The 13,353-nt window shown below is 49.0% G+C and overlaps 5 protein-coding genes across 5 annotated transcripts; 2 read left to right on the top strand and 3 right to left on the bottom strand.

Moving 5' to 3' along the window:
• Positions 1-164: 164 nt before the first annotated feature.
• GGS25DRAFT_477039 (ARM repeat-containing protein) lies at positions 165-4,268 on the top strand. Its single transcript, XM_049259820.1, has 7 exons — positions 165-409; positions 553-2,526; positions 2,581-2,796; positions 2,860-3,151; positions 3,273-3,454; positions 3,510-3,790; positions 3,864-4,268. The coding sequence occupies exons 1-7, from the start codon at positions 362-364 to the stop codon at positions 3,946-3,948; spliced, it is 3,078 nt and encodes a 1,025-aa protein (XP_049120345.1). The 5' UTR covers positions 165-361; the 3' UTR covers positions 3,949-4,268.
• GGS25DRAFT_477035 (tryptophanyl-tRNA synthetase) lies at positions 4,264-6,081 on the bottom strand. The gene is made up of 4 exons (XM_049259819.1): positions 6,010-6,081; positions 5,415-5,943; positions 5,076-5,313; positions 4,264-4,971 (listed from the first exon to the last, which is right to left on the bottom strand). The coding sequence occupies exons 2-4, from the start codon at positions 5,922-5,924 to the stop codon at positions 4,346-4,348; spliced, it is 1,374 nt and encodes a 457-aa protein (XP_049120344.1). The 5' UTR covers positions 5,925-5,943; positions 6,010-6,081; the 3' UTR covers positions 4,264-4,345.
• Positions 6,082-6,243: 162 nt separating this feature from the next.
• On the bottom strand, positions 6,244-7,583 carry GGS25DRAFT_477032 (30S ribosomal protein S10, mitochondrial). Its single transcript, XM_049259818.1, has 5 exons — positions 7,417-7,583; positions 7,304-7,359; positions 7,166-7,240; positions 6,668-7,095; positions 6,244-6,606 (listed from the first exon to the last, which is right to left on the bottom strand). The coding sequence occupies exons 1-5, from the start codon at positions 7,468-7,470 to the stop codon at positions 6,458-6,460; spliced, it is 762 nt and encodes a 253-aa protein (XP_049120343.1). The 5' UTR covers positions 7,471-7,583; the 3' UTR covers positions 6,244-6,457.
• A 71-nt stretch (positions 7,584-7,654) lies between these two features.
• GGS25DRAFT_477027 (COP9 signalosome complex subunit 5) lies at positions 7,655-9,170 on the top strand. Its single transcript, XM_049259817.1, has 2 exons — positions 7,655-7,846; positions 7,919-9,170. The coding sequence occupies exons 1-2, from the start codon at positions 7,822-7,824 to the stop codon at positions 8,917-8,919; spliced, it is 1,026 nt and encodes a 341-aa protein (XP_049120342.1). The 5' UTR covers positions 7,655-7,821; the 3' UTR covers positions 8,920-9,170.
• GGS25DRAFT_135206 (uncharacterized protein) lies at positions 9,094-12,008 on the bottom strand. The gene is made up of 6 exons (XM_049256260.1): positions 11,581-12,008; positions 11,411-11,483; positions 11,274-11,356; positions 10,828-11,211; positions 10,490-10,756; positions 9,094-10,398 (listed from the first exon to the last, which is right to left on the bottom strand). The coding sequence occupies exons 1-6, from the start codon at positions 11,869-11,871 to the stop codon at positions 9,268-9,270; spliced, it is 2,229 nt and encodes a 742-aa protein (XP_049120341.1). The 5' UTR covers positions 11,872-12,008; the 3' UTR covers positions 9,094-9,267.
• Positions 12,009-13,353: the final 1,345 nt, after the last annotated feature.

Here is a 13,353-nt window from a genome sequence, read left to right as displayed (position 1 = left end):
CATGCAGTATGCATTGTACATGTACGTATGCACATATCAAACAATCACACATATGCATGTATGTCATATGTATGTGCCTAAGTAGGTACTCAGGTACCGATCTATCCACGTCCGAGCTCCTTACCTAGTAGGCTAACCTTAGTACTAGGTACCAGGTACCAAACGCACTGCATTTAACCCAAGATCAAAGATCCGCCAAAGAAAGATCGCGTTTCTTACATATCCATACACATGGCCAATAAATATATGCTGATGCCTCTCAAATTGTCAACGTGCTACGTTCAACGTTCATCCGATCACATCAACTACTTCGCTATTTTCTGTTGATACTTTCTCGCTATGAACCGGATATCAATTCAAGATGGAAGTTTACCAGAACCAAATTCCGACCCCGCCTGAGGTCGTGCAAGTGAGTCGTTCAATGTTGAAATATCAATGATTGATATACGGAGTATAACATATCATGATATATCATGATATATCACACCAAAAATAACACCGAAAATCACCGGAAATCATAAAATGAGATACTAACGCACTCTCTCTTCTTAGTTAATTCATGAGCTATACAGCTCCCACAATACTCCCGAGTATATTTCTCGTACTCAGAAAATACTGCTGGAAGCTCAGATAGCTCCCCAAGGCTGGGGGATTGCATATGAACTGCTCACTATACCTGACAATAATGTCAAGTTCTATGCTGCTTCAACATTTACCATAAAACTGAATGACACCAATAAGGCTTTATCAGACGATGACGCCCTTATTCTGCTTCAGACCCTTATAAACTGTCTCATTGCTTCTCTACGGGATGGCACTGCCAAGTTCGTCATCGTGAAGCTCTGTTCCACCTTGGCCACCTATGCCATTCGCTGCGTACATATATGGCCTCGATGCATACGCCATCTTACGCGCTGCTTACAGAACCGCGCCTATATACCACCAGATCAAGTTGGAGATGCCTATTCTGTCCCGGATGCCATTCCGTCATTGAGCATCGAGGATTTCCTTGCTATAATATATTTCTCTCAATATCTGGCAAGCGACGGGGCAAGAATTAGCACCAAGTCCCACGCCAATATAGCATTCCACAAAGAGGTTGTTGGCAATGAGGAGGATGTGACTAGCTTTTTGACTCGTGGCATCACATCTGTACGGGACCCAACCATCGACAGAACTCTCCCAATAGAGTCGATAAGCTGTGCTCAAGCATGGCTGGTGTACTTTCAGCAGAACGTTACAAAACCCGGTCACAGCTTTTCTTCACCACTCCGAACTATATTTACGCTCGTCATCGATTGCCTTCCCCTCGAAGAAGTATCTGAGCAATCTTTGACCCTCTTTCTTGAGCTTGTGGAGAATTGGGGGGTAATTATCTCCCAAAAGGAATGTGACACCATATACTCTTATATTCTGGAGAGTGAATGGGCGCAAGGAAGGTTTAGAAATCTTCTCGATGGTGACGCTGACGAGATACAATTCGGCTTATTCATTCTGGCTTTCGCAGACAACCAGTCGAGTCAAATGATGAGGGGAGAGAATGAAAGGGCCCAACGCCTACTCGTCTTACTCACCGACCTTTTAAGAGCCGATGGGCACCCGGGCGTTGACGATAAGATATTCCCTAGAGCTATCGAATTTTGGGAGAATTGGACCACTGGACTTATAGACGCCCGCTGGGTTGAATTTGAGTGTAAAAAAATGGATCTAACTCAGCCGCCTTTGCAACAGCTTATGAATGCCGTGTCTCTTAGCTGGGTGAAGTGCCAATATCCTTCGGCCACGGAGTACAATTCCTGGGATTCGTCCGAGAGACTCGACTTTGCGGAGGCGCGAAAAGATATCATCCAATTCCTCCAGATGGTGTACCCATTTATAGGCGGTCCACTTGTCTCGATGTTTGCCCAGAGGATGGTAGAATCCTCAACAGTTTCAAAATGGGCTGAAGTCGAAGCAGCAGCGTTCTGCTTGGGCGGCCTAACCGATTGCATGGCAGAGGAGCTCACAAGTGGAGGCAACAAACCGTTGACCCGGTGGGATGATATCCTAGCAGAGTTGTTCTCCTCACCTCTGTTCGTGCTATTGGGTCAGGGACAAGACGTGATACCGGTTCGAGCGAAACAGACGTGTCTCTCCCTGACAGAACGCTACGCGGAATTCTTCACTCGTCGCACGGAATTCCTGCCGGCTGCGCTGAACCTTCTATTCAGCTCCATGGCCGACAGGTACTTCGCGCTACCCTCTTCTAAGGCGATTCGCGAACTTTGTTTGTCTTGTCGCAGCATCTTGACAACTGAGGTCGATGCATTTCTAGAGCAATATCCAACATTGCGAGCCCAGGGAATTGACTCCTTACCCGAAGAAAAAGTTGTCGGCGCTATAGCAGCTGTTATCCAAGCCATCGATGATGACTCCCAGAAGGCAAATGCGTTCCATAGACTCCTAGCTATAATGGTAACAGATGTAGAGACGAGTCTACAACTGTATGCTGGTGGGCAAGATTGTCTTTTGGCTCCTGACAACCCAGTAAGTTTCCCAAGGCAGTTCAAATCTATTTCGAGTGGAACTAACAAATAACAGATTATGTCTAGAGTCTACGACTTCGGACAAAGACCGGTGGATCCCACACCCGCGCCAGCAGTGGCCCTTCAATTAGCTATACGAGCTCTTCGCTGTCTTCATAGTATTGCTAAGGGACTTCAAGCGCCTTTCGATGTAGATGCTCTTGAGGGTTCAGAGGCAGAAATTGACACTGACAAGTCTCCAGCTATCACACAAATACAACAAGAACTTATGGTAAGTAGACTATCAAAGACCACCTGTTTCCATATAACAAGAGATTCTGATAATCGATTATAGGCAATCTTGGTCCAACTCAAACAGACCTTTTCGAGTGACCGTGATGTTGTGAGCGTCATCTGCAGTATTCTTCGTGCTGGGTTTTCCGAGTCGGAGCCTGGGTTCTTCGTCTTCTCACCGCAGGTGGTGATCGACTTCATCACCAAGGACTGGCAATGTGAAATTGCCAAGGTTGTGGCCATAGCTAGAGCTTTCGTAGCATCCCTGGGCAGTGGAAGCCAAAAGAAGTATCTCCCCGAGGCCATTGGACTCCTTTTACCCTGGGCTGTCGGTCTCCTCTCTCAACTAGCAGGTGAGTCTAGACCCTACACGGTGATTCACTAAACAATTGGCCTTCATATGGGGCCCTATGCATTTCTTTGACGGTTTATCACCTCATTTTCTTTTTGGTTAAGTTTCTAATGAAGATATAGGACCCGAACAAGACCCCGATCTCGCTCAAAATGGCATTGAATTTGTAGAGAATGCCATGATCAGAGCACCTGAGATATTTATGTCCCAGCCCAGAGAGGCGCTTGAGCTTCTCTTCACATTCGCTATCCTGATGCTGAATGGCAACGAACCATTGCCCAAGGGAGCAGCCTGTGGATTTTGGGTCAGTCATTTCTGATTGGTCTTATTGATTTACGTTACTGACTAGAGACTACCAGACCACCTTTCTTACGCTCAGGACGGCTGATCAAAACACGCAAGACATGGTCAACAACGCCATATCGTACATTGGCCCAAAATTAGCGGAATCGTTGATACAGAATATTGGAGGAAAGGGATTGAGAAGTGAACTAGAAACCCTCAGCAAAACACTCAAGAAGTTTGTGGTTTGCAACGCGAAAGCCAACGACTGGTTGGATGCGGCCCTGAAAGATCCGAAGTTCCCGAGTGACAAGGTAGCGGAGAAGGACAAGGACTTGTTTCTTAGAAAGATTATCAAGTTTGTGATACCCTTCTCCTATGTGCTATCTAGCTTTGGATCGTCCTGACTGACTGACTGACTTATTCGACAGGTTACGCGGTACAGCTCCTACTAACCAAGTCGTTCGTGACTTTTGGAAGACGTGCAGGGGATCGGCTTTTGACTATGCGTCTTGATCTAGTTAATGAAATGATTCAGGGACTAATCATATCATGCATGTCGGGTTCTTGGTATGATTGCCCTGGCTCGACGAGCGTTTGAAATCACGGTGGAGGCTTTCCCTGAGAGCACTATTGAATGTGTTAGATAAACACTACAAATGGGCATCCGATCTTATGCTCTGACCGGATGGCGTATGTACCTAAGTTTTGCTACCTTTGGGCCAAAGGTCTTGGTACAGAGCTGAATACCTACCTACTAGGTAGTAGGTATCTGACTACGTACATCGTGCGATGCCAATATAATAGAAACTCAATGAAAAGACAATTGTAATATGCTTTATGCGTCTACCTATGCATTGTGACTGTTATATGCTTTTATGATCTATCAACAACCATCTATCATCTACCCACCCTACCTAGGCTTCGACGACAAACCAACCGCATACCGCACCTGGCGCATCGTGGCCTCCGCATTCGCGCGCGCCACCTCGGCGCCCTCCGCCGCAATCTCATCGAGCCACTTGCCCCCCTTGCGGTGGAGGTAATCATCAAACCGGTCCGCCACGCCGTCCAGCTCGCTACATACCGCGTTCGCGACGTCGTGCTTCAGGTCCTTGAGGGTTTTGCCCACGTACTGCTCCGCCAGCTTCCACGGGAGGATGTAGCGGGGGCCTTTGCTTCCGTCTGCTCCCCCTCCCCCCTCTCCTTCTCCTTCTCCTCTTCCACCATCGCCATCGTCTACCCTTACCCCTTCTGCCCCCTCGTCGATCAACGGCGCATACGACGAAGCCGAAGCCGAATCCGAAGCAGAGGCAGAGTACCCGCCACACTGCGACAGCAGCTCCAGCAGGTTGGCGACTCCCGGGCGGGCTTCGGGGTCGTAGGACACGGTGAACTGGTTGTCGGTTATGGCGCCGACGATGCGGGAGCGGATCTGGGAGGGGGACGCGGTGATGAGGATGCGGGAGCGGTGGTTGGGGGTTGATTTGGACATTTTGTTCCGGGGGTTCGTGAGGGACATTACGCGGGTTGCGAAGGCTGTAGGTTGGTTAGATCGACGGGGCGTCGGGTTGAAAAAAAAAGGGGAGGGGGCTAATAGGGGATATTTTCATAGTTACTAAAGGAGAAAAGGGGGGGCTTACTAGTAGTCATGGTCTCTGGGGGAATCAGAATATCCTTAAAGTTATGGTTGAAATTGGTGGCGCACTCCCGCGCAAACTCGAGATGCTGCCGCTGGTCTTCGCCCACGGGGACGTGAGTCGCCCGGTGCACCAGGATGTCGGCGGCCTGGAGAACGGGATACGAGAATAGGCCTAGCTTGAGCCTGTTCATCGCTTCATCGTTGATTCCAGCTTGCTTGTTCTCCATCGTGAGTTTGCTCTGCGTGCTTGGCGGTTAGACATGATAATGACGATGACGAAGATGTTTAAATAAAAAAAGGGAAGTTCATGAACAAGGGGAAGGAATCAAACTAAACTCACCTTCCACTGAGTCATCCGGCTTAGATACCCCATGGACGCCGTGCAGCTAAGAATCCACATGAGCTCAGTGTGCTGGGGGATGGAGCTCTGGAAGAATATCGTAGACCCCTTCTCTGGGTCCAAGCCAATGGCTAGCAGCACAGCCAGCATCTCGCGGCGACGCAAGCGTAGCACGGGAGCGTCCTGAGGCATGGTGATAGCGTGTAAGTCCACGATGGAGAACAGCAGCTTGTCTCCGGACCCCGAGCTCTGGACATCATCCTGCAGCTTCTTCCATTGCCTTAGTGCGCCTAGGTAGTTCCCTAGATGAGGTATGCCCGTCGGCTGGATTCCCGAGAAGACGATATTTCGCTTCTTCTTGGGTGCTTCTGCCACCGGCTGTTCTTGGCCAAGGCTGACATCACTGCTGGTGGATTCACAGCGGATTTGCCGTTGTGCAGCTGAGCGCAGAACCTGTTTTCGCGTAAGGCCGGCTAGGGGCCTGCAGCGAGAACAAAGTGTTGAGCGCATCTAGCCGCCTACTAGGTGCCTATATCACTCATATTCCGATTAGCTAACCATTTTAAAGCTTTCTGAGACGTACACATATACGTACCAATTTAATCATAAAATATGTAGAATGGTTGAAAAGTGCGCTCTCACATCAAATTAATCAAATGAATCTAAATAATCAAAATAATCTAAATAATGTAATAAATGATATATTGGATATAAGATTGAAGTGCTGGATAACTGAATGAAAATCGTGAATATTCCGATGGAATGTTAGTAAAGCTAGGGCCAATTAGAAAATACGTTAAATTTAGTCTTATTAACTAGTCTTATAACCCTAATAGATGCTTACATCAATGAATGCATGTGTAGACTATTAACACCATGCCTCATATAATACTCATACCCCTTTTCAACACATAAAAGTTAAAGATATAATAATTTCATTTCATGTACGATAGTTATACATCAAAGTGCAGAGTTCATGTTGCATGGGTCAAGTAGGTTTATTTCATTATACACATAGCCATAGCCCAAGACAAGGACAGCTTCTAGTTCGTATGTCTGAATCTCTCACTGGCCAGCAACTCCTTGACCTTCTCTACTGTGCCTAGAGACTCGCGTCTCCCAAAGCTCTTCAGCTTCTCATCAACGATCCCCTTCAACGACTCGGCCTCTGCTTCGGCCTCCTTGCCCGGGTCTTTATCCTGTGTTAGCTGATGTCACTTTCATAACTCCCATCGCTCTACGTATGAACTTACTGAGCCTGTCGAATTCCCATACATTGGCCTTCATACCAATACCATAGTACGCATGTTTCTGGAGATATGCTAGCCAAATCTGAACGGTCTCCGGGTGTCCGTCCCTGATCTGGATCAATCGCCTCCTCGTAACTCTCTCAAAATTCTCTTGCGACTTCTTGTAAATGAAATGACTCCTGGGTACTGTCCAGCGCTCTACAATCTTGGGTAGGGGTACTGGGCCGAAGGCAGGAAGGTGCAGGTAGTATGCGGCTCGTAGCGCAAAGTCGCAAAAGAACTCGAGATTGGGAATGCTGAACGATCGTAGCTGTAGACTGCACGAAGGCACGCCATACTCGGCCTCGCGTCGGAGTGGCTGGAGGTATAGGGCTTGGACAGCTCTAGGTAGTCGGACATCTTCCTCGTCGCGAGGATCTGGGAGTTCGTTTCTGTATATCGCATAAGCTACTGATTTCGTGTGGGCTAAATTTGGTTCATTCTTAATTGTTCAATTCATACACAAGCTGAGGAGGTGCTGATTTGGAATCAGGAGGATTGGTGGGGTTGGCAGAATCGATGCGAGGAGGTTCAGCCCTGAGATTGCTTTAGTTCCATTGGATGCTCTTTGCGCGGTTCAAGGTGGGAATCGCATCATACGCTGATGTCTGTGTGCGTGCGCTCACAAGAGGACCGAAACCTGGCCGTCGTTGGACCTTTACCATGTTAGCTAATTCATTTTGGTATTCTTTGTAGAAGATAGAGAATCGCACCAATGGTCTGGCAAAAGCTTGCCGTATCGGCCTTATTATCTTTGATCTGGTCATTATGCGACAATTGCTACCTCTCCCATCTATGAGAGATGAAGATTGATTGATTGATGAATTGAGTGGATTTAGATTCTTGTCTTGGCGATGAGGCTCGAAATTTGATGTTATCGATATGCAAGAAGATACTATATGCAAGAATTTAGAAAGAGCTTAAGTTAATCTTATCAGGACTCCACCGTAAGCTTCACTTCACCCCACCTTACCCGTTACTTACATACCTCCAGGGCTTACATAGTAGGTACCTGTTGCAGCTCAGCGATTAGCCTACCCTCTTAACCCTTCACATACAACAGCCACAACAAACATCATAAGGCTCATGATAGAAAGCTCTTCAAATAAACTGTCAATATGGATATGGCACTGAAGTCGTGGGGTAAGCATAAATCCTATCACACTTTCAACTTTTAAAAGATAATATATATACTAATAATACCCCACCATCTAGAGCTGGACAACGCCATCCAGCTTGTTGATCCCACGCGAGATGCCCTCTATCAATATACTCCCCCCGAAGAATCATTCGCTGCTCTATCGAAGCCCGGAGCAGACAATCCCAACTACTTCCAGCATGTGCGAATCAGCGCCGTCGCTCTCATCAAGATGGTCATGCATGCCCGTTCTGGCGGTTCTATCGAGGTCATGGGCCTGATGCAAGGTTATACCGACGGCGATACCCTCGTTATTACCGACGCTTTCGGCCTACCTGTCGAGGGAACAGAAACCCGTGTAAACGCCCAAGACGACGCCAACGAGTACATGATCCAGTACCTGCAGCTCTCCAGAGACCAGGGAGCCCGTCAAGAAAACGTTGTGGGTTGGTACCACAGCCACCCCGGCTACGGCTGCTGGCTCAGCGGCATCGACGTCGGCACGCAAAGCATGCAGCAAAAGTTCAACGACCCCTTCGTCGCCGTCGTCATCGACCCGGACCGCACCATCAGCGCCGGCCGCGTCGAGATCGGCGCCTTCCGCACCTACCCCGACAACTACAAGCCCGCCGAGAGCAATACTTCCACATCCTCGGGTCAGTCCGTGCCGCTCGCGAAGGCCGAGGACTTCGGCGCCCACGCGAGCCGCTACTACAGCCTCGAGGTCTCGCACTTCAAGTCGACGCTCGACTCGAAGCTGCTCGAGCTGCTCTGGAGCAAGTACTGGGTCCAGACGCTCTCGCAGACTCCGCTGCTCACCAACCGCGACTACGGCGACAAGCAGATGCTCGACCTCAGCTCCAAGATCCGCGAGGTTAGCACCATGTACCAGCGCCACGCCAGAAGCGGGAACATGGGACAGCCGCAGGGCAGCGGCAAGAGCGTGCTGGATGTTGAGATGGAGAAGTTGGCCCGCACGAGCAATTCGGTGGCTATGAATGAAAAGCAGGGGCTCATGGCTGTGGAGATGAAGGCTAAGCTGTTCAATGATTTGGGCACTGTACCCAAGAAGACATGATTTAAGACATGATTAGTTACTTTACGGTGCCGTCGATGGAAAATAGGTTACCTGGGATCCCTGTTTAAAGGGAAGGGGGGAGGGGGGTTCAAGCATGATCCATCCTATTGTGAAGGCGGACTTACCTGAAGGGGTCCTTTACTTTTATTCATGATGAGATATGAATCATTCCATGGCGTTCGGATTGGGGCAAATGGGAGTTCGTTAGAGATGAGAAAAAACATGATAATACACACTTTCCGTCCAAGAATACTTGGGTACTTCTTTTCTTACATGTGCCTTTGGCAAGTCACCCCTTTTTCTATTTACACAGAATATGGAATATGCCTCCAGTCAGAGTGCATTGATTCATTTTTCGTTTTCTGGTTTTTGTTTTCTTGGCCTTCCTCTTCCCCTTTTTGGCTTTACTTCTTCCACCACCACTTCCTCCTCCTCCTCTTCTTCCTCCTCCTCCTCCTCTTCTTCTTCCTCTTCCTCTTCTTCCTCATCCTCCTTAGCCTTCCTCCTCTTTTCCTCCTCCTCCTCCTCCACCTCGGCCTCCATCTCCATCGCAATCTCATACGCCTTGTTGACCCTCTTCATCGTCTCCGCCCTGCCCAGCACCGCCAAGCTCGGCATCAGCGCGGGGCCAGGAGCCGACGCCGCCACGATCCACCGGAACAGGTGGTAGCCCCAGGGCTCGGGGCTGCCGTCGTCGGCGAGGACGCCGTTGACGAAAGTAGAGGTGGTGCAGGTGACGCGGCGCAGGAAGGGGAGCACCTTCTCGCCGATCGTCTCGGCGGTCCAGTCGGCGGCGGGGATCTCCGACAGGATCCCGCTGAGCGTGTCGACGAGGTCCGAGCGCGTCTGCGGCGTGTCGTCGTCGAGGGTGATGGTCTGCCTGTGCGTGTGCTCGCGCTGCCGCCCCGTGCGCGGGTCCGTGGTCGTGCTGGGCTTGGGCACCTCGGCGAGCGCGCTGCGCTGGTACATGGCCTCGGGCACCTCCCAGATCAGGTAGCGGTTCCGCGAGACGAAGCTGTCGACGTCCTTGTAGTTTTGGGTTTCGAGGTCGAAGACCTGCTTGATGTACGCGCTGGAGAGGGCGGTGTCGGAGCCGGAGCGGGCGCGGGCGAGCGGGACGAGCCGCCCGAGCTCGGAGGCAATGCTGTGCATGGTGGAGGGTTTGGGGGTTGTGGTGGTGGATTCGTCGGTGCTGGGGGGTGGAGAAGAAGAATAAGAAGGAGGAGGAGGAGGAGAGAAATCAAGACGAGGATCAATGTTAGAATAGGAAGGAGATGGTAACGACGATACTAGTGACGATACTGAGGCGGCCTTCCGTTCTTCTTCGTATCTCTCCACGCCGGCTTCTATGATGGGGAGTACGAGTCTGGAGAGCTCGTCTGTGTTGCGGGACTGCACGAGTCGTTTCACGTGCGCTCTTTGTAGGAAATCGTGCTTCTGGTTCACTACGATGTCTCCTTTCGTGAAGTACAGGTTGAACTAATCGTTTGACAAGCAATTATTACAAATCGTGGCTCTAGTTTAAAAGTGTGTGTGTGTGTGGGGGGGGGGGGGTGGCCTGGCAACTCACCTTTTCAACCATTTCCTTCAAGTTCATCACTTCGTCCTGTCCTTTCACACCCCTCCCTAAGCTCCAGCCTAGCAGCATAACGTAGTTGAGTAGCGCAGCAGGCAGGATTCCTCGGTCTCGCCAAGAGGCGATGTCGACATCCCCGTGGCGTTTGCTCAGTTTCTGCCTCTCGCTGTTCACAAGAAGCCCGACATGCGCAAACTGGGGGGTCGGCCAATTGAACGCCTGGTAAAGTGCTACGTGCCTAGGTGTAGACACCAGCCATTCCTGGAGGGTTGATGGTAAGTTCTATGCTTCAAGGTGTATGTCGAGGTGCTTGTCTAGGGGGTGTTACTCACAGCTCCTCGTACCACGTGGGTGATCTCCATCAGATGGTCGTCAACGACATTGGCGAAGTGGTATGTTGGGAATCCGTCCTGTTTTATGATAATAAAGTCGTCCATCGGCTCAGGCCTTATATAATTCCCGTACACTAGATCCTCTACCAGAGGTTGGTCTGGGCTCTTGAAGCGCACAACATGAGGCTCTCCATTCGCTGCCCGGCTAACAGACTCTTCTGGTGAAAGATGTGTGCACGTTCTGTTATAGATCGTTGGGTGACCATTTTCTAGACTAATGGCCCTCATTTGATCTAGTTCTTCGGCGGTACAGAAACACCGGTATGCATGGTCTTCATCAAGAAGTTGTTTTGCATGTTTGGTGTATATCTCTAGTCTTTCCGACTGTGGACAGGGTTAGCACGAATAAAACATGGAGAAAGGGGGAAGAAGTATGATGAGAATACCTGTTTGTATGGACCACAAAGCCCACCCACATCAGGACCTAGATAAAAGGAGAAAGGTGAGCATGAGAAAATTATATAGGATTATATAGGATTATATAGGATTAGTTTAAGCTGAGTTTAGGTATATCAAGACATACCTTCGTCCCAACTTAGACCAGCCCATTGCAGGTCCTCATATAGTCTACTTTCAGCATCTGGTACGATCCTTGCCTAAGTCCTCAAGAAAGAATATTAGCATATTGACAGCATATCTACTGAAACACCATTCATAGATTCATAACTGAGTGAGACTAGAGTTTGACTTTACCTGATCTGTATCTTCAATCCTGAGCAAGAATTGACCACCAGTGGCCTTCGCAAGCAAGTAATTATACAGTGCTGTCCTCAAGGAGCCTATATGCACATAGCCAGTTGGGGATGGGGCAAATCTTGTTCTAGCTGGTCTTTCGGGGAGGTTGTCCCATCTAGGCCTGCTTATTGAACTGGTTCGGCCTGAGAATCTGTATCGCTTGAAGATGTGAGATGTGTGAGATATATAAGGTGGTTGAGGTCGCAAGTGGCGGCAAAGAGAGCCGCGAACGATATGGAAATTGCTCATGACCTATTTGTCCTGTATTTCCTTAGTCATTATAATTTTCTTATAATTTATCTCGTTTTTATGTTGGCATCTTTGTCCCATGTATTTGCACTTGTTCTCTTCAATCTTTTTAGTGAATTTCTTATTTTTTTTTTCCTTCACCAGTGACCAGCCAGTCTTCAATGTTACTAGGTACTAGGTACCTAGTACTAACTAGGTAGTTACATGGTACATGGTCGACAGCTAGAGTGGGCCGCAAAATGCATGCCAAGTGTGGATAACTAGGTATGGTATTATGTAAACATCCCCCCACCACATATCCCACATGCATTTATCAGATCCCACGATCTTCTATACCTTAGATTCTCTGGAACACCATTCTAGTTCATTTCTACTCTTAATATACCATATCCCTAGATGCTACTGACTTGATACGGATTCTGTGATCGTAAGACACAGAGCCCTAAGTCCCAGCATTAGGAACCATAGAAGCACAAATAATTATTTGTTGCCGACAGAACGTCAGTAATCATCAAATCCATTTTCACCCCAGAATCAATTGATAACCTTCCTCTGTGGCCGCTCCGACCTTTCGGTCGTCGGCTCTCGGATCAGAGATGGTTGATTTACGGGCACTGTCGGGAATAGTCTCGGTGGCATCCGGTTGTTGGATCTTTGCTACTCCCGGTGCGGCAGGGGTGGCCTCAGTTATATCCATGCAATAGAACGGGGCTGATCGTCCTTGTAGCTGGGCTGTCGCTGCTGGGTTCCCATAGATATTGGGTTCGATTGACTGATGTGTAATGATTCCCGAGCGTCGTACGGCTTCTTCCACAGCCTGAGCTGTGGTGAGCTTCGGGATGTGATCATCACAATGTCATTGACATTGAATAGTACGTAGCCATAAGTTACATCATGACTTCAATGTTTCCAAGTTATTTTGAAAACTTGGAACACTTGTCAGATATACTGAAATCAACTCCGAGATACCTTCGGTGCCAACTGCGGACCCCGAGGACTCTGGGGGGTCGTCTGTACGGGATTCGCCCAAAGGCCTACCACTGCCTCTGCCCACTATGTATGATGGTACCTGGGAGTGTCTCCATGAGACGGTTAAATCGACCCAACAGTATAGCGATAGGAAACGTCTTGGAACGTCGTTTCTTCCTTCTCCCGTGTTTGTCGTGTAGAAACTAGGTAGTTTCCGATAATCTACAAGAAACTTACGCCAACATTAAGACCAGCCCCAAGAAACACTCGAAAGGCAGAATGGTAATTGACATTCGAGGTATGAAAAGGTAGCTCTAGTGACGCATTCCCTGTGCGCACAGAGGACGAAACCCTCAGAGTGATAACCAATCTCGGGGATGGCGAGGATGGCACAGAGACGAAAAAGAGGTGTGAGAGGGGTCTGAGTAAGCCATACCCAACACGAGTTTGGGTGGGAAGGGCACCACGAGGAATGATAGCCCAATCGATTAGTCTGCCATGGTTCCAAATTTC

The sequence above is a fragment of the Hypoxylon fragiforme genome, assembly GCF_022984875.1.
Source record: "Hypoxylon fragiforme strain CBS 206.31 chromosome Unknown GGS25scaffold_2, whole genome shotgun sequence".
Classification (NCBI taxonomy): Eukaryota; Fungi; Ascomycota; class Sordariomycetes; order Xylariales; family Hypoxylaceae; genus Hypoxylon; species Hypoxylon fragiforme.
The sequence above is the reverse complement of the archived record's forward strand: the minus strand, read 5'-3'. Positions and strand labels throughout refer to the sequence as shown.